This window comes from Pochonia chlamydosporia, chromosome 4 (genome assembly GCF_001653235.2).
Source record: "Pochonia chlamydosporia 170 chromosome 4, whole genome shotgun sequence".
Lineage (NCBI taxonomy): Eukaryota > Fungi > Ascomycota > Sordariomycetes > Hypocreales > Clavicipitaceae > Pochonia > Pochonia chlamydosporia.
In genome coordinates, this window is record NC_035793.1 from 2,136,798 (window position 1) to 2,155,939 (window position 19,142).

Consider the following 19,142-nt stretch of genomic DNA (forward strand, 5'->3'; position numbering starts at 1 on the left):
GTTTTCTTCTCGCACCAGCCAGACCAGACCATACCGGACTCTAGCTCCTTGTCTCTTGGCGCCTCGCTGGCACTGGGGCCACCATGTTGGTTCGTGCAGCCTGTTGGCAGTTGTTGCCATGCCAGATGCGTCGAGGACAGTATGCATGTGGTCTGGTGTAAATAGAGTAGGCTATTCTTATGGCACTCGCGTTTCAAGTTGATCGAAATAATGCGAATCAGACACATGCTGGCTCTTGCAGACAGGATACCTCCAGAAGTTGAGGATGGCGATAACTATTGGCAACTTGCACAGGCCAGCCAAGGCCAGACACCGAAACTGCAGCCAAACTGCTTAGGTCATCAACAATGGCTGCTCCAGCTTGCGACGTTTCCAAACATCCATGTCCATCCATCCATGACACGCTCTCGAGTCCTTGACCTGTCAAACCTCACCATCGTATTGACGATGCATGACTTGCTTATTCCCTCCATACCGATTCTTCAGCACCACAACTAGTTACTAGTCTCGGATGCAAAACCAAAACCTATCCGCTGTGTCACCCTCGTACCATACCAACCACCACCAGAACCTCGATCTGTTCATCCATTCACACACACTCTCCTTCTTCGCGCTAACCCAACGGCTCCAGCTTTGCCATCTTCCAGCTAGAATGCAGCCACCGGTTCTATTTCTGGGCCACACTCACCCCAACCTTTCTGTCAGAGCTCGTTCATGGCCCGCTAACCAGCCCACCTCGGCGCTTAGGCGCATCAATTGCAGCGAGGAGGTGGGACAGTTTGTCGATGCAAGCAAGACGGACGAATGGGGATGGAGGGACTGGAATCAACCCCCCCTGCAGTTTGGATGACCGCATCTGGCACATGCTGAGGGGCGTCCAATAATCCATTTGTGTTCGAGTTGGGCCGTAACTTGGGAAAGAGATGGCTCGATTGGTGTTCCGTGCGTATCCTTGTTGTGTTGTTCGGCTCTGGAGTCGCTTGTAACGGAATCTTCCATGCTTTCCCCGGTATGCACGATGATCTCAGAATGTATCCATGATGGATACTTGGGTTACTGCCGAATGTTGAGCATGTAGACATCATGTTTCCAGATAAAGTATATATATTGCAGATATTGAAGTGATACGCTATATGTAGTCGTAGACTCTATCGAAGAATTGAGCATGCTCGCTTTCCGCACTGGTTGAGGCGCTGCTAAAACTTATGCCTTTAAAATCAATAAACACACCTGACACATTGCCCAACCGTGAGTCACTACGCGTTGGCTTCCAGTAACGCTGAAACAAAAATCCTTCAATGTGTAAAACAAGAAACTCCGCCAGTATGGGATAAAACTAATCCATCACAATGGTTCTCCGAGAAAATGGATGACTTTGTGCAAGCCCCAGATATGAAACAAGACGACAAGTATGCCGGAGCCACGGCCAACTCTTACATAACTGTGCAGTTGCCGAAGTTGAAGCCATAGCCTTGTTGGCATTGTTCCAGATAACCAGCCTCCTCAGTTGATCCTTCTGGTACATTGTGCTTTCTCACCACACCTTGAATGCTGAGAGTCTGCTCCCCATCCGGATGCCACCACTTCAAGCGCTGAAGCATAGGACCCTCGCTGTCATCCGAACTGAGCTCCCACTTGCCAGCAGAGACAGTAACTTCGGCCTGATCTTTAGGAAAGTGGTACTCTGGAAGGAAAATAATGGTTGGCGCATCGTCGCTTGCAGGTTTTGGTGCTGATACTTTTAGGTTGTATAAACACTTGCGAAGATCAAAGCCTGTGGACAACACGTCACCCGCCACCACTGTCGGTGTTGGTCGAATAAAGGCCTCCGCAGCTCGGTACCCGGGAGCATTAGTCAACTCGGGATCCTTTGCTGAGCGGGTAGAACTTATGGATGGCGTTGTGAGGGTGCGCTGAAGGTTTGCAGGTGTGACGCTGTCGTCGTCGCCGGCGTCCCTATTATTCATAGTTGACAATTTGAGAAGGCTTGTTGCCGACTGGTTGGCTGGTGAGGCCTTGGGAAGAGGAGACAGAGGCGGTAGCTTGTCATCAATGGAGTTGATGGACAAGTCTTCACCATTCCATTGGTCACCACGTTCATGGTCGTTGATGGCGGTGTATACCCAGAGGCAGTGTCCCTCGATTTGGGACCCTTCCACGCCAAAATAGTTTGCGTCGAGTGCGGCAGATTGACTTGAATAATCCCCCGTCTTATATGCCTTCTTATCATCCATGTCGTACGGTATACCGAATTCGGTCAGCAAGCACGGGTGATTGCCAATTCTGTCGAGTCCCTCTTGCCGCAACGTCGCCAGCTGGTCTTTCAAGCAGTTCCTGATGGCGGTCTCTCCGATTTTGATGGCAAACGCTGGATGCAGATACTTGCCACGAAGTACACCGACGACGTCGACATTCCATGTGCTGTTCCAATGCTTGGTCATCAAGGTGATGCCATCGTAGAAGTGAGGGGTGAAGACCAACAACGGCTCATCGTCTTCAGTTCCCTTGATTTGGGGAGGCAATTCCAAGGTAGGATATTGCATGAGCATGATGCAGTCTTTGTGGTGGTTTCGACAAGCCTTGCTGTACTTCCTCCAAAAATCCATGAAATATGTATTTGTAAACTCAGGATAATCGATGGTCTTTCCGGTTCTGGGATTTTTGGAGAAGTAGTCCTTCTTCAACATTGTGTCTGTTGCAATGTCCCAGACACCGTGCTGCGCCCACAGACATTCGCCCAGTTTCCAGCCCGGATGCCGCTTCCAGCCGTACTTGGAATCGTCGAATCCCTCTGGTAACCATGCAATCTCGCCGTGAGGATCGACCAAGGTGGTGCCCGTCTTGTAAGGGCCCAAGCCTCCCATATCCCAAGTATCGATTTCACAAGCCCTGCCCATACCAGTCAAGAAAGTCTGCCACATGGTTGGGCAGGTGCCTTTCTTCAACGGGTTGTCCTTGGGGATGACTGTCAAATCGATGTACCCCGTCATTCCTCTATTCGGTTCATTCATGCTCTCCCAGCCAATAACGACCTCGTTTTCCAAATCGCCCGCTTCGTGTATCCGCATTGCCAGATGTGCACATGCGTTGATAAAATGGTCTTGTAAGTAGTCTTGGATGTTCACACCGTCTATAATGCAGTTTGGCGCAAAGTCTTTGCCGGCGAAAAATAGCGTGAACATGGTACCCGCAGCCAGTCTATGATAGTTTGTCGACCAAATCATCTTGGGAAAAGTATCGGGATCGGGGTAGGTGTTCTGGACAATGGCAGCTTCGGTGGCTGCGAAGCTCTGAGGATTGAGACCACAGGCATACAGAGTCCACATAGGAGCTCCTGAACCGCCGGTGAATCGTGACCAGACATCCTGATGAGGGTCCATAAAGATGTAGAAGCCATAGGCCTTTGCTATTCTCAATACCTCGATGGTATGCTGGATGAATTGCTCGTCGTAGATGCCAGGGCCTGCTGCTTCAATCGCCTCCCAGGTGAACAGGTAGCGGAGGGTATTGAATCCATAGCGCTTTATTCTAGCAAAGTGAGTTGGGGCATCCTCTTTGCTAAACGGTCGCTCGTGAAACGTGACGTTGTCGCCGTCAAAGAAGTCTTGGGAGATGTGAGATGGTTGATTGGGTTCGGAAGGGAGCTTTGCGTCGCCAGCGACATTGATTCCACGTAGTACAACTTGCCGACCGTGGCCATCCCGAAACTTGCCATCTTCAATCGTCAGCCGAAAGGAAGCCATGACGTGTTGCGTGCAGCAGCAGGACAGATGATGAGGAAAGATGGCAAGTCGGAGGAGAAATATGGGGGTTATAAAATATGGGACAGGTGAAGGACGATCAATGGCTTGTCTACTGGAGTCGGTCGCCCCCGCGAGCAGTGAGGGAGTAGAAGTGAGCTATGACGATATTGGCGGAAACGGAGAAGCCGGTTGGGGATTGGAGTGAACTTGACTGGACCAGCACAGAGTCAAGCCAAGTGGATGGACCAGTTGACATGGAACAGCCAAGACATCAATACTTTGGCCGCAAAACGAGCCTTGGTTGGGTGGCAATGAAACCTAGTGGTGGCTAAAATATGGGATTGTCATGTTTTTAAATCAAACTTGACTTTGAATTTGTTTCAAGAGGACTAACACCTAGCATCTGTTGGAACACTGCATGTGCACTCACTGCATATCGACGTAATCACGTCGGTACTGAGACCGCTTCTTGGCCCGGTGCGTATTCCCGCCACATCACGAGACGCTCGAAATGGAAGCTATTTGCGCGCGCCAGACGATCAGCTGCGGTTGAAATGCGACCATTTGATGCCTCTGCCCTGCTCACATTCGAATACTGCCTAGTTTTTGCTCAACTGTGTCAGCATCCGTGGCCATGAGGAAGCAGCCCAAGTGTCAGGCGCTGGATGGACTCTCAACAATTCTGAGCTCGTATTCGCATTTGGACTTTATGCCCACGCCAAAACAACTGACAGAGACTACTTAAGTACTGACATCCTGATAAGAAGATACATTATTCATGAGGTCGACATTATCCCCAATCTAATTCCTGAATCATTCACAACCGTTCAAACAAAATCGTGACTGTGCTTTGAGCTCCCCAGACTCTGTCTCATTCTTCCTTCTTTGGAGACACCGGAGCATCTCCCTCACCATGCACCTTTGCAGTAGGAGACCTGCCTCCCGCATACTCCCTCTCGAAAGGCACATGCATCCCGGGCGGATAAATTTCTTCCATCTCAACGAGATCTGGCATGTCTATACCTGTGAACTCCGGCAGTCTGGGTGCTGGTGTATTAGAACCGGATGCGACTGCAGGAAATTTTTTGGACGAAGGTGAAGAGGGTGAAGAGGGTGAAGAGGGTGAAGAGGGCGAAGAGGGCGAAGAAGGTGAAGACGCTCCTGGTCTTAGTACTCGGCCAGATTCACGCCTCCCAGATCCATGCCTCGTGAAACCGGTAGGTTCGCCGTCTGAAGGTTGGAGGACAGACGGCGCTCGTCGTAGTTCGCCTGTCTGAGACCCCCAGATCATATCTCTGTATAGCTTTGGCTTGGGTCGATTCTGGCGAAGAATGTATTTTCTTATCACCCAAGGGGTATACGTCATAACCTTGAAGTTCATAAATTCGCGCTTTGGAACAGCGAAGATGTAGTCCAGCTCTTCCAAGCTTCGCTGTTTGGTTTCTTCGACGAAGAGGAACACCATTATAAAGGCTACGACGTTGAGTACGGCAAAGATAAACAGGGAGCCCTTTTGCCCGAGTCCGGAGTTGACGCTGCCATGTATATTAGCGATGAATACAGGGTTGTCAGCAGGCATATCGTTTGAACCCACCTCGGGAATAGGATGGCAAGTAGCCCAGCGAAAAACAAGTTGACCGAAATTGCCCAGGCTGTGCCCTACATATTGGTTAGATTCTACGGCACAGTCAAATGTCAAATGCTGAGAGTCGACGAGGGTAAACATACAGCCTCTCGGTGTGTCAAGGGGAAACTCTCTGACGCCAAGGTGAACGGGATCGGTCCAAGACCAGGCGAATATGCGACAGCAAATACTATCAGCGTGTTAGCTCGTGGTTGAATCTGGCATATGAGCCCACTTGTCTATACGTACGAAAAAGAAAACATGCTGTTATGCCGTTGCGAGTGGTAGGGTCCGAGATATAGTCTGCGAAACCAGCTCCAAGCATGAACACAGCCATGAACGGGATCGTGAGGAGAAGCCACCGTCTTCGCCCCAAGGTATCGATACTCTTAACTGCTGGCAAGGCGAAAACGAAGTTGATTGCGCCTGTGACAAATCTATAAGTTAGATTGTTTGCGTCGCTTACGCAGATGGGACTTTCGTACCAAAGCCAAGGCTGTATGCCATATTTGTGGTGATGGTGGAACTAGGGCCTCCTGCTTTGCTGAAGACGAGTCCTATATACTCTTTCAGTACGATATCCTACTTTTATTTGAGGCCGTGGATGTACATACCTGAATAAAAAGCGCAAACATTTACTAGCAAAATGTCAAATGTCAACTACTATCTTCCGCGGTCATGGATCCGGTCTTATCTTACCACCACAGAGCTGCTGCGACAGGTTTACAGTCGACGTTGAAATCATGGCATTGTATAATCGACGCTGCGTGAACAATTGCACGAATTGCCTTGCAAAATCGCGCATGACCCAAATGAAGCCGGGTGACCGTGTTGCATTGGCGTCTAGGTCGTTAAAGTCCATATTCTCCTGTTCAATGGATTTGTATACGAGATATATATCTCGAAGCGCTTGCAACTGATTCAAAAAAGATATCACGGCCTAGTGAGCAGTTGACTCAACAAAGTTTCAAGAAGGAGTTACCTACCTCAGTGTTTCGGACGCGCTTCAACATTGCATATGCCTTCTCAACACTATAGTTCGGGCCCTTTAACAGGTGATAGCGAGGCGACTCAGGACAGACAAATATTACCACGATGAGAAGAGCCAAGGACGGAACCAAAGGAGCACCTTGGATTAGACGATACGTGGTTATATTGTCTGCCGCTTTTGTGAAGATCAAGTTGAAGGCAAAGCCCATCATGATGCCAAAGGCAACCCTGTTGTCCGTATTAGCTTTCATGTACGACTGGCTACTTTACCATAGCAAAGCAGATGTTTCGCATACCATAGCTGCCAGGCAAGAATGGCGGAACCACGCCAAAATCCAACAGCAGTTTCGCTAGCCAAGATGGTAGTACTAACAGCTTTCAAGCCCATGCCTAGTGTTTTCATTAGTCTTGAAGGTCAAACCAACCTGTGTAGCAAACAAGATGTCTTACCAACGCCATTTATGATTCGAATACCAAACATTTCATACCAATTTGTCGCAAAGATGGCCGCAATGGAGCTAACCAAAACCAAGAATGCCGCCAAGCCAATACCACCCCTTCTTCCAAACCAGTAATTAACTGGCAACGAGAGAGGACACCCTAGGCATGCTGCAAATAAAAACGGCGCTGCACTTGCAGCACCAAGCTGCCAATCGCTGTCGCCGATTTGATTGTCACCGCCAGTATGGAACAGACCCCATTCCGACATGTACAACGAGGAGCCATTGAACGATGATTGCACAAAACCTATTTTCCCGAGCTGTTAGAAATGTTCGGTGTAATTAAGCTCCAGGCATTGTCTGCTGCCGCTTACGCCACACCGAACTGACCTTGTAAGAACGCTGCCAGTGACACCGTAACAATAACAACGAACATGCCCTTTTCGCTAAAGGCGTGATCCTTTTCGCTTCGAAGCGCTGATTTCTCCTCCTCTGTCAGTAACACAGATAGTCGATTTCTCTCGTCGTAGCTTGCTGGATGTCGCGATGCCTCATCATATATTTGGATTCCCTTTGCAACCTTTGCCGCTCGTAGCAAGTCCTTATAGTTTACCGAGGGAAGGTTCCTCTGTACAAAAGCCCGAACATCGTCCTCCAACTCGTGGTCAGTGAAATGGCCTAAGAAGGTCAGTATCTACCCTCAGCGTGCAACGAGGTCGAGAACTGCAGGGTTCTGGCTCACAGAGAGGGTTGTCAATGATAGGGCGATTGCTTCCCCTCCTCTTGATTCCATTACTGTCATAAGCGAAGTAATCTGGCTTGTTGGGAGTGGTCGTCATTTTGGAGAATTTACTTCAAAAAGTTCAACCAGAATGCAAGCGCATTCTCTTCAAGAACGGATTGGCAGGCTTGGAAGTACATATGTAAGAAAGAGACGCAGGGATCTATGCGCGTTAACATCGTTTCTAGTAAGATTATGAGGGATTCTACCCCCAGCAAACTTTCAGAGATGCTTGATTCACAGCCTTCTGCAACCAGAGACAGCTGGGGTGCACGAGCGTCGGCAGATCAACAGCACCGTCGACCACAATAGGTATCTTGCCTTCCACCGTTACCTCACATGACGAACCATAAAGCGCCATTTAGATGGCTCTGTAAACAGAGCTACAATACAGAACCTGCGAGATTGCGTACAAAACAAAAAAAAAAACTCATAGGCATGCTTATTCCTCTGTTCGGGTAGCAAGTGTCTGCACAGCGTCATCGAGAAGCTGAAAACAACCACCGCTCTCCAATTTCTTTATTCCAAATGCAACATCTGCAAAGAGCTCATTAAAGTCAAAACGCAAATTAAAGTTACAAATCAGGTTGTCCAGATCCGGGATTAGACAAAAGGACGAAATGATGGACTATTTCGCTTCTCCATCCTTTCCCGTTTGATGAAAAGACTGCTACGGCAGAATGAAGTGGCATTCCCCGGAGATAGAACCAATAGTAAGTGAGCCACGTAGCAACATGGCCGGAATCGTCTGCTGACATTCATGCATACGAAATGACATCAAAAATTGATCGCCCAATAGACAATAGCAACCTCATTGTCGCACCGTGGTTTGATTACCAACCCTTTGGAACATGTCTGAACGTGACGAGAGGGCAGAGAGTGGCCATGGCTTTGTTTCCCAAAATCGTGAGAAGACAGACCCATGTCCCAGTCTCATGAGCTCGGTAGTTGTCATAGAACCGGCAATTCTGATGTTCAGCAGACTTCGGCAAATAAGGTCTGCGCCATTCCGTACTGTATCTCGGGCAGCACAACACCCGATGATGGCGGAGTCTACCTCGTAAGAATGGCCAAGTTTTCTCAGTCCTGGTCACAACCTCTATATGTGTGCTTGTGTTGATTCGGGACTAACATTGTGTGCAGAATGGCTGCCGAATGAAGAATTCGCGGGGCTGGGTGTGCAAAAGTCGGTTGACGGATGTTATTGCGACAGAATCCTGGCAAAGATGGCAAAAGCGCAAACCCTGGTTTTCTGTTGTTCAGATGGAGGTCTCCTGGTTGTTGGAAGGAACACACTAACAGAGGATTGTTGGTTGTGTCGTCGTTGAGCTGGATGTGATGGCGGAGAATCCCCGGCTAAGATATGCAAGGCAGGTACCCACGACCAAACAAGCTCCCCTCGTGTCATGACATAAGCCAAATTCGGTTCGCGGTTCGATCGACTTGCTCAAAGACGAGCAAGTTCTCATGTTGTGAATTTGGTGAATTTGGTATAGCAGCAAGTTCTAGTGCATTGCCATTCGCCGCTGTTTAAATACAATAGCAGGAACGATTCTGTCATGAAGCCAAGCCCTGACTAACTTATTCAGAGTTGACCGACTCTTGCTCACCCCAGCCAGACATCTGTCACTTTTGAATACGACACATCGTGAGGCACAGCCTGTCTCACGAGCCACCAGACCAAAACCATGTCAAGCGCCAAAGCCGCGCTAAAATCCATCAATGACGCTATCCGAGGCAAAGATTATGATGGTGCCATCGAGAAAGCGAAGGAATTGGTAAAGAAGGACCAGAAGAACTACCAAGGGTGAGGTCACCTTTTTTTTTTTAATTCTTCTACTTCTACACGGCATAATTTGACCGTATTCAATAGGCTTATATTTCTCGCCTTTGCACTGGACAAGAAGAACCAGCTCGAAGAAGCTGAGACGTTTTACGGGCAGGCTACAGAAATACGTCCCCAGGATGCGCAAGCTTTTCAAGGGCTAGTCAAGTCGTACGAAAAGCAAGGAAATAAGAAACTAGCAGAGTACCAAGGCGCCGTTGTGAGCTTGGCCCAAATATTTCATGCAGCCGATGATCTTTATAAGGCTCAAGATGTCGTCGACAAGTTTATCGATTTTGCCAGGGTGAACGGAGATAAGCTGCAATACGCTGATGCTCTTTGGATCCAGCTGCCGGAAAGCCCTCTGTATGGCATTCTTGAAGGACGATTCCCTCACCCAGAAAAATCATACGAGAGCATTGCGCATATCCTCGAGGAATTCGAAACTAAGCGGATCAACACCTTGGTTGGCGAGCGTCGCACGAGGTTGGGCGCGAAGCTCAGCGAGGTGAAAGTCGAAGTCAAGCGGGAAGTCTATGCACAAAGCAAATTGGAGCACATCTACCACCAGCTAATCAACTGGACAAGCAACGATGAAGTCCGGCGCACCTTTGAAGAAAAACTTCTAATGTATTGCTATGATCGCCTCCTTGTCACCCCTGCTGGGCCAGTGAAAGCACAGGAGCAAGCCAAGGTTTTCGGTCTTGCAAATGACATGGTCATCATCAAACACCCATTTAAACTGGCTTGGGACATAGCCCTGGACTGGCAAGATTGCAAGGATATCAAGGACTGGGATGTCAATTTACTTCGAGATTATTGCACATTTTTCCCAGACAACGACCTGTACAAGATCATTACAGCTTTTTTGTCGAGCATCGTCTCACCTTTTGCGCCCTTGGGGGAGGAGCCGCCAAAGGCAAAAGAAACAACAAACGACGCTTCGGATGACAGCGAAGATGATGAAGATGGCGGCGTTTCAATCGCATACGTTCCTTTGACGGAAGAAGACCGTCTAATGATGATCTCAGAGGGCATCACTGGTACTGAGTCTGTATTCGCCTACCGACTTGTCGGTGCCTATTTCCTTCAGACGGGAGAATATGAAGGAACTGTTGAGTTCATGAGGAAAGCTAGGGCATTCCTGGCTAAAGAGAGAATCAAGATTGGGATTTCGTATGAAAACACCGATGACGCATACTCTCTCTGCCTCGCCACATCTCTAGTTTACTTCCAAAGTCCCAGACATCATCAAGAAGCCAAGAGGCTCTTTGACAAAGTCCTTGAACGGGATTCTACCTCGACTTACGCCCTCATCGGAGTTGGACTGATTTTTGAAGAAGAGGAGGAATATGATCAAGCTATCGACTTTTTGGAACGTGCCTTGAAGCGGGATGATTCCAATTTGCGAGTCAAGTCAGAGGCTGCATGGGTCAAGGCATTGAAGGGCGACTGGCAAGCTGCCAAAGATGAACTCTCCGACTGCTTGCCAACTTTACAAACGAAGGTTTCCCTACACAAAGATTTATTGGCAGATACCCAGTATCGCATCGGCTGCTGTATTTGGAATTTGGATACGAGTCGACAAGCTCGAAAACAGCGCAAGGGGGAGTGCGCATACGCCTATTGGCTGAGCGCGCTGAACAACAACATGAGCCATGCTCCTACTTACACGAGTCTGGGCGTTTTTTACAATGACTACGCCAAAGATAAGAAGAGGGCGCGTCGTTGCTTCCAGAAAGCGCTTGAACTGTCAGCAGCCGAAGTAGTCTCTGCTGAGAGACTAGCAAGATCTTTTGCTGAGGATGGCGACTGGGAAAGAGTTGAACTGGTGGCACAAAGAATCATTGATTCCGGCAAAGTAAAACCACCACCTGGCTCAAAGCGAAAGGGTATCAGCTGGCCGTTCGCTGCAATGGGAGTTGCAGAGTTGAATAAGCAAGACTATCACAAAGCTATTGTGTCATTTCAAGCGGCGCTACGACTCTCTCCAAACGATTATCATTCCTGGGTGGGTTTAGGTGAGAGCTACCATAGCTCAGGTCGATTTATGGCTGCGACCAAGGCAATTGTGAATGCTCAGGGGCTGGAGGAGCATCTTGGAACCGAGTTCTCTGCAGACACATGGTTCACAAAGTACATGCTTGGCAACATTAAGCGCGAGCTTGGTGAATATGACCAGTCAATAGCTCTGTACGAAGCTGTGATAGAAACTCACCCCGAAGAGCAAGGGGTCATAATAGCCCTTATGCAGACCATGGTGGATAATGCGTTGACATCTGTTGAGAAGGGACTGTTTGGCAAGGCTATACAGTTAGCTGCCGACACTATTGACTTCGCCAGCAAGACCCCAGGAGATGTGAAAGAAACGTTCAACTTCTGGAAGAGCGTCGCCGATGCCGCCTCTGTGTTTAGCTCAGTCCAAAGTCGTGTGACTGACTTTCCGGCTACCAAGATCAGAGAGCTTCTGGAGGGTAGTCACCAAGAAGCCTTCGAACTGCTTGCATCTGTGGACAGGGTCGGGACTGACGTGGTGTATGCAAAGGGAATATATCCCAAGGATGAGCAACTGGGAGTTGACATGACGCGGTGCATCCACGCTACGATTCTATGCTACAAACAGGCTATTCACGTGTCGGCGGGCGACATTCACGCACAAGCCGTGGCAAATTATAACCTGGGTTGGGCGGAATACCGAGCTCATGTTTGCCTACCTGGGCATCTGCGAAAGAAATCTAGCAACTACATCAAGGCTTCTGTGAGGGCCCTAAAACGGGCCATCGAGTTGGAAAGTGGTAATGCGGACTTCTGGAACGCCCTTGGTGTTGTTACCAGTGAAATCAATCCGGCTGTTTCACAACACGCCTTTGTCAGAAGCTTGCACTTGAATGAACGAAGCCCTGTCGGGTGGACGAATCTTGGCGTGCTCGCATTGCTATCAGGGGATACTCAGCTGGCCAGCGAAGCCTTTACCAGAGGACAGTCTGCCGATCCTGAATATGCGCACGCCTGGCTCGGCAAAGGGTTCCTTGCACTTCTTTCTGGAGACACAAGGGAAGGCAGGGGTTTGTTTACGCACGCAATGGAAATCGCAGAGGCCTCCTCAGCGCCAACCCGCAAGCATTACTCGTCATCTCTTTTCGACCATATTTTAACAGCTCCTGCAAACCTGACTGTGGCCTCTCTTATTCAACCTTTGTTTGGTCTGAACCAGGTGCAGAATATGCGGCCACAGGACCTTGCCTTCGGCCACCTATCGACATTGTTTGAGGAACGAACAAGGGACAGCTCCAGTGCTGTCAAGACGCTTGAGAAGCTGTGCAGCGTCATTGAGACTGACTATGAAACGACAGAGTCTAGAGAAAGCCTCGCCAGATTTACCCTGGCACGAGCAGATCTTGCAAGGGCATACCTCGCAGCCGGAGAGTACGCCAAAGCGGTCGAGTGCGGTGAGATGGCTCTCGGCCTGAGTAGCGACGAAGCCGACAGCGAACTCAGTGGCGAGCAGCGGAGGAAGGCCCGGCTATCGTCACATCTTACCGTCGGGCTGGGGCAGTACTACCTTGAGCAATATCAAGAAGCCGAGACATGCTTTGAGGCGGCTCTCGAAGAATCAGACAACAATCCAGACGCAACATGTCTTCTAGCCCAGGTTCTATGGGCACGGGGAACCGAGGACTCACGAGATAAGGCCCGTGCAGCCCTCTTCGAAGTTATCGAAAAGCAGCCCGACCATGTGCAAAGCGTTCTCTTGCTCGGCGTGGTGGCCGTGCTAGACCAAGACGAAAGCAGTCTCGAGGCGGTTGTCGAGGAACTCCAAGGTCTCCGCACAAACGACAAGGTCAGCTCAACAGAACAGTCGCAAATTGGAGAGGTGCTTCGCGGCATTGCGGGCATGGCAGACGGCCATACACAGCAAGACATGATACAACAGGTCCAAGAGGACGTTATGCTGTACCCTCACCTTCCACACGGTTGGTCATCACTGGCAGAGACCACGGGAGACGAGTTCGCTGCGCAAATGGCATTGAAGGTTGCTGCCAGAGGCATTCCGCCAAGGGGTGTTTTGGACTCCCAGGATCTGGCAAAGGCATATGCGGGCACGGGCAAGGCAGCTGAGGCACAGAGGGCGGCGTTCTTGTCGCCTTGGGAAGGATGTGGATGGACAGCCTTGAAAGCTGCCACTGCAGGAGTATGAACAGAAGAAGCTCGTGGCTCTTCAAGTCTGACACTGTCTTGTCCCTTTGTTACGAGCAACACGAAGATGTCTGTGTTAGATGAAGAAGAACTATGAAAATAAACTGTCGGGGTATCATGGTAAAATAGCTACAATATATGAATAAAAAACGATCTCCCATCTCCTCTCTCCATCACCGTGTTGCCGTCTCCCCATTAACCACCCCAGCCGCCTCCTTGAGCCTCGCCATTCTCCCATTCATCCACGCCTCATGCCAAGCATCAATCTTTCCCCCAAGCAGCACACAATTCTCCGTCGTCAGCAACACCGTCCCACGGGCAGCTACCGTCCCAGGCCTAAGCATCAACTTACACCCAATACTCGTCTTCCCAATCCCAATGCCCTCTATCCTCTTCAACTCCACGGCATACACCCTCGTCCCCTTACAATCCTGCAGCACAAGCCGATGCGTAGCATTCTTTCCCGCCTGCACCGTTCCCGAGCCTAACCGCTGCGCCGTATCTGCATCTTCGCCCTCGTCCGTCACACGGATAACCTGTCTCCCGCGCGTCTTCTCCCCCCTCTCCACGGCTTCAAGCTCCTCAATCTGCTCCCACCGCGAGAGACTTAGGTTTTCGATGTTCACTACCTGGACGTGCGTGTTGTGGCCGAGCCTGACTTCCTTGGCGATGGCGTTGTCCGTGCCTGCTGGGAAGGGGTGTAGCTGCGTGGTGTCGATGAGGGTGCTGGACGTGAGGTCTGCGGCTAGGAGGCGCGCTTTGGCTGTGGCGATGAGGGAGGGGAGTGGTGGTTGGGGCGAGCGGGTTGTGAGGCTTGTGAGGAGGGATTGGGAAGGGGGTGGGAGGGATTGAGAGGTTATTGCGGCGGAGAGTTGGGTTGTCATTTTGGATGGTTGAGGTGTGGAAGGTGAGTTGTGGTTTGTTGGTGGTTTGGGGTTTGGTGTGGCTCGTGGGGCAGCTATATAATTACATGCCCTTTTGGAAATGTTGACTACCGCCAGGTATTTTCATGTAGGAACTTCACATAATTACTAGAGTATATCTACTTATACCAGGACAGTTTATTAGTTTTTGCCATTTACTGCATTGTAATCAGGCTTGACCCTTGTAAGACTTTGATCAGAGCAAATACTACCATCAAGGCATCAATGATCCACTCTAACAGTAAAATACCTGACAAAGTCACAAGGCAATACTTTTCTACCAACCATACAAACCATAAATATTAATTACAAGCTTGTTGGAAGCCAGTATAGGGAGCACCATACGCCAAAAACAGCCCAAGTCAGTTACAGACATCAAACGAAAAAGCTGAGCTCCGAGATGTTGAATCCCGTCCTCAGCCCAGCCACAAGTTCAAATGAAAGACCGCATTTTAGTCATCTACATGTATCGAATCTCAATCACATCACGAGGTTCAAAACACACAAACAAACCTAAGCTCTCGCCTCAACGGCCTCCGCACGAAGAAGCTGCGCATACGTATCCCTCACCGTGTCCGCCAAGCTCCTATACTTGATACCCAGCACCCTCGTAGCTTTACTCCCGTCAACCGTGTAGGTATCATCGACAAACCCGGGCTTCCCCTCAGGCAACCTCTTCTGCAGCTCGGGAAGTTCCCTCCTCGCCGCATCCACAGCAGCCTGGTAGCTAAAGTTCTGTCCGACCCAGAATCTCTGCCCCCCCGCCTCGGGGACCTCGTAGCCACGGACATGGGCGGCCGAAATCTCACGCACGTCCACGAAGCCGCCGAAGTCAAAGGGCGGAATGTCCTTCGCGTCGAGGATCCCGTATAGCAGCTGGAGGGACTCGCTGAGGTGTTTCGTGCTAGTCAGGTCGGTTACGTAGGGGCCAAAGACCCAGGGGGGCGTCATGGTGACCAGGTCGAATTTGGGCTTGTTCTTCTCGACCCAGTCCCATGCTGCGCGCTCGGCGAGGGTTTTGGAGCCGCAGTATGCCACTACGCCGTCGGCTTTGGCTGCCTCGTCAAAGGCTATGGGGTTCCAGTCCTTTTCGTTGTACACGTAGCCGGGGCGCTTGCCCTTGGATAAGTCACAGACGGATGCGTGACTGGATGTTAGCACTACGCGTTTGACAGAGTCTCCCCATTTCTTGGCGGCTTCTAGGATGGTGACTGCGCCTTGGATGGCCGGCTCCAGCAAGTCCTTGACGTTGTCTTCGGGGTTGAGGACAAAGGGCGATGCTGCGTGGATGATGCCCGTGACCCCGTGTAGGGCTTTCTCGTATGATTCCATCTTGGTCATGTCAGGTACGATGGCGTAGGAAAGTTGGGCTGAGTGTTGTGGAAACTCGGCTGCGATGTGTTTCGCGGATGAGTCGCTGCGGGCGGTTGCTCGAACATTGTATCCTTTATCGAGCGCAGTTTTGATGATGTGGCCGCCTAAATAACCGCTCGCGCCGGTTACGAGGAGCGTCTCGGTGCTGTTTGGCATTTTGAAGAGCTTCTTTCAAGGCAGAATGTTTGTACTACTATGCTTCCTTTGGTGATCCGTCACAAGTGGGAAGTGGCCAAGTGTGAATAGTTAGAAGAACGGTCTGTGAGGGTGACATGAGATGAGGGGGGATTGAGGAATGAAGCTTGCTTACGCGTAAATTGTTTCGGATCAGCCGGGAGACTGCTTTACATTATTTTCAGCTTTCCTGTCGCAGTGTATAACGTTACGTTGGAGGGTTGAAGCTCCAGCCACGTTATGCGGATGAGAGACTATTGATGTGAATTGACCTTCAGACCCCGCCATGAATCTTATCTCCAGCCAAAATCCCAAAATCTTGTGGCCCCCATTCTGGCATGTCATATTCCCGGAGAAAACCCTCCATTGTAGAGTTTGACACATCTCTTTTTGGCAAATAGTAGCTCTGCAATTTTTTAATTTTTTTTTATCTCCGCGTTGTTAATCCTCCAGAACCGTGATTGAAATAAGAAACGTGCGTGTGGACCAGATTCGACGACTCGGCGCTGTTCCTGCATGTGGTCCCAACGTCATGTCACTCGCAAGTGTCCACACCAGCTCCCACTAGACCACATTATCAACACCACGGCCACCGAATTCAACATCACAGCTTCACCATAACCACATCCCAACAACATGTCCACAATAGCTTCGCCCCGCGACCCTTCCACACCCCTGCGTCGCCTCCCCTCCGGCACACCCACCTCCTCCGGCCGACCATCCCTCGAAACTACCCGATCAGGTGTGACATCCCCCGTCAACGATCCATCATCACAAGCACCCGCACCGCCCAAACGCTCCAATCGCGTCGCCCTCCGCGAATACTACAAACTCCGTGCGCCTCGCATCGAGGTCGCCGGCTCAGAAGTTCCGTCCAGCGACCTCGATGCCCCGGAATTCAATGCGGACGAGTATGTGGCCAGAGTCATGGGGAACAGCGGACTGGAGGATCTGCTGCGCCTATACACCCAGGTTGTAGGGGAGGTGAGGGCCTTGGACGCGGAGAAGAAGGCGCTCGTGTACGATAATTACAGTAAATTGATTGCGGCTACGGAGACCATTCGCAAGGTAAGGGCTGTTGTGAGGGCAGAAATTGTCAAAAACTTTGGACCGAAATTTGCTGATCCTGGAATTCAGATGCGTGCGAATATGGACCCTTTGAACCCCATGGCGTCGACGCTCGACCCTGCCATTGCACAAATATACTCACAGGCGTCGTCAATACGGGAAAAGCTGCGCGAGTCGGTGCCAGCGCCGGATTCTGAGGAAGGCAGGCGGAGGGAAATCGAGCTGCGAAGACGGAGAACACGGGAATTGGCTGCGGAAGTGCTGGCTACTCCGCAAAAGTTGAGGGATCTAGTCAAGGAGGGCAAGATGCAGGAGGCTAAGAGACAGTGGGAAATGCCCAAGAGACTATTGGTGGCGTGGCAGGAGTTGGGTGTTGGTGGCGATGATGTGCAGGACTGTATTGATGAGGGTGATGCAGTGTTTAAGCCGGTGCCGGATTTACCACAGAGGACGTCGAGAGATAGTCGGTAGGCATTCAATACAGACACAGAACAAACTTGGGCTTTTCTCCTTTTGCATTTGATGCTACCATGTAGGTCTATTTCTCATCCACTGCGCCCCCATCCTAACGTCTTCAGGCAAAGAATAATACTCACCTTGGCGAGATAACAAATCTGCAAACAAGAAGCAGTGATTGGCTCCCTATTCCAGCTCATCAACACTCATGATAGTAAACGGGTCCTTGTCAAACTCGCTCAACACGACTTCAGCCTCGGGCACAACCGACCTCAGCTGCCCTTGCAGCAATGGGAGAAGAACCTTTTGCAAGTAGCCTCTCTCCGAGTTGCTGTGAAACACTTGCACCAGTATTCTTCCTTGTTGTATGGCCCTCAAAGCCGAGTGGTGACTTGTTTCGCCCGTGACCAACAACTCCACGTCCGCCTTCTTGAGAACATCGTATCCGCTACCAGCACAGACTCCGAAGCTTCGAACGGTGGTGACCTGGACGTCTGCACCCACGGGGCAAGCAACCATGAGGTGCTTGAGGCCACCCAGCTCGGAGGCCAAGCGTTTGAGAATCTCGGGGACGGAAACCGGTGCGTCAAAATGGCCGAGAGCGCCGTAACCTGCGGGTGCATGAGATTCAGGGGCCGTTGCGCAGGGCACGGCCACAGAGCGCTTGCTTGGGTGAGGGCCAGATACAATATCTGCGAGCCAGGTGTTTAATCCTGAGGGGGCGGCATCAACTGCTGTGTGAGGACAGTAGACGGCAATGCCGGCCTGGGCTAGGCGCAGTAATGTGGCTTGTTGGGGATCATTGTTGGTGATGGACTTGAGTCCAGAGAAGATGAAAGGGTCTTGAGCTCGTGTGTCAGCCTTGATTATGTTTTATGCGGAAAGAATGTTGAAGCGCATCATCGGTGGCACTTACGATAGCTGACAATGACGCTGGCTTCTTGTTTGATCGCATCCATGGCGACCTGCCATGTGAGATCATTTGTAACCAGGACCTTGGGTTTCCTACCCTCGCTCTCTGAGTTGCCAACAAGGAGACCTACGTTGTCCCATGATCTATCCGCCAGCTCTTCGGGGTACCTGTAAGACAGAATGAGTACGGTACAGAACAAGTTACTAATAAGAATGCAAAGACCTACAACGTCTTCATGGCATCAACAACCAACTGGGTAAATTTAGAGGGCTGGACCTGCCATGCACCCCATGCTCCGGGCTCAGCCATGCTATTTCTGTTGCAGAGCAGTCTTGTTGATGACGAGTAGGGCTTTGCGTGGCACGCGAATGATGCTTGATAAGTACGAGCTGCCTGGGTGATGAAGTGCGCAGAAGTGTTGAGCTGAGACAGGCTTTGAGAGGCGATCAATGGGCGAGAAGGAAGTCGCAAAACTGCCCTCATGTCAGTCACGAATGCTTCAGGAAATGATAATGCGACGAGGATGGTATGTGGTGATGAGAAGCTGCAAGTTGGGAGTTTGGAGCTTGAAGCTGGATTCGACTAAGCTAGAATTGGAGGAGAGTTGTTGGTGCATGGACTCATGGAGCTCCAT

General features: G+C 50.5%; 7 protein-coding genes across 7 annotated transcripts; 2 read left to right on the top strand and 5 right to left on the bottom strand.

Annotated features, from left to right (window-relative positions):
- Nucleotides 1-1,433: 1,433 nt before the first annotated feature.
- Nucleotides 1,434-3,743, bottom strand: VFPPC_08075 (glycosyl hydrolase; the record flags this gene model as incomplete). The annotated part of the gene is made up of 1 exon (XM_018286840.1): nucleotides 1,434-3,743. One exon carries the CDS (start codon nucleotides 3,741-3,743, stop codon nucleotides 1,434-1,436), a length of 2,310 nt encoding a protein of 769 aa, XP_018143620.1.
- Nucleotides 3,744-4,614: 871 nt separating this feature from the next.
- On the bottom strand, nucleotides 4,615-7,636 carry VFPPC_08076 (sugar transporter; the record flags this gene model as incomplete). Its single annotated transcript, XM_018286841.1, has 12 exons — nucleotides 4,615-5,278; nucleotides 5,338-5,402; nucleotides 5,472-5,557; nucleotides 5,617-5,793; nucleotides 5,853-5,924; nucleotides 5,982-6,005; nucleotides 6,067-6,283; nucleotides 6,354-6,585; nucleotides 6,654-6,747; nucleotides 6,808-7,104; nucleotides 7,188-7,475; nucleotides 7,540-7,636. The coding sequence occupies 12 exons, from the start codon at nucleotides 7,634-7,636 to the stop codon at nucleotides 4,615-4,617; spliced, it is 2,313 nt and encodes a 770-aa protein (XP_018143621.1).
- A 1,630-nt stretch (nucleotides 7,637-9,266) lies between these two features.
- VFPPC_08077 (antiviral protein (Ski3)) lies at nucleotides 9,267-13,601 on the top strand (the record flags this gene model as incomplete). The annotated part of the gene is made up of 2 exons (XM_022428593.1): nucleotides 9,267-9,385; nucleotides 9,452-13,601. 2 exons carry the CDS (start codon nucleotides 9,267-9,269, stop codon nucleotides 13,599-13,601), a joined length of 4,269 nt encoding a protein of 1,422 aa, XP_022284389.1.
- Nucleotides 13,602-13,773: 172 nt separating this feature from the next.
- VFPPC_14343 (RecQ mediated genome instability protein Rmi1) lies at nucleotides 13,774-14,484 on the bottom strand (the record flags this gene model as incomplete). The annotated part of the gene is made up of 1 exon (XM_018292112.1): nucleotides 13,774-14,484. The coding sequence occupies one exon, from the start codon at nucleotides 14,482-14,484 to the stop codon at nucleotides 13,774-13,776; it is 711 nt and encodes a 236-aa protein (XP_018143623.1).
- Nucleotides 14,485-15,036: 552 nt separating this feature from the next.
- On the bottom strand, nucleotides 15,037-16,053 carry VFPPC_14344 (nad dependent epimerase protein; the record flags this gene model as incomplete). The annotated part of the gene is made up of 1 exon (XM_018292113.1): nucleotides 15,037-16,053. The coding sequence occupies one exon, from the start codon at nucleotides 16,051-16,053 to the stop codon at nucleotides 15,037-15,039; it is 1,017 nt and encodes a 338-aa protein (XP_018143624.1).
- Nucleotides 16,054-16,707: 654 nt separating this feature from the next.
- VFPPC_14345 (Vps51/Vps67-like protein) lies at nucleotides 16,708-17,610 on the top strand (the record flags this gene model as incomplete). The annotated part of the gene is made up of 1 exon (XM_018292114.1): nucleotides 16,708-17,610. The coding sequence occupies one exon, from the start codon at nucleotides 16,708-16,710 to the stop codon at nucleotides 17,608-17,610; it is 903 nt and encodes a 300-aa protein (XP_018143625.1).
- A 171-nt stretch (nucleotides 17,611-17,781) lies between these two features.
- On the bottom strand, nucleotides 17,782-18,817 carry VFPPC_08078 (hypothetical protein; the record flags this gene model as incomplete). Its single annotated transcript, XM_018286843.1, has 3 exons — nucleotides 17,782-18,437; nucleotides 18,512-18,675; nucleotides 18,735-18,817. The coding sequence occupies 3 exons, from the start codon at nucleotides 18,815-18,817 to the stop codon at nucleotides 17,782-17,784; spliced, it is 903 nt and encodes a 300-aa protein (XP_018143626.1).
- Nucleotides 18,818-19,142: the final 325 nt, after the last annotated feature.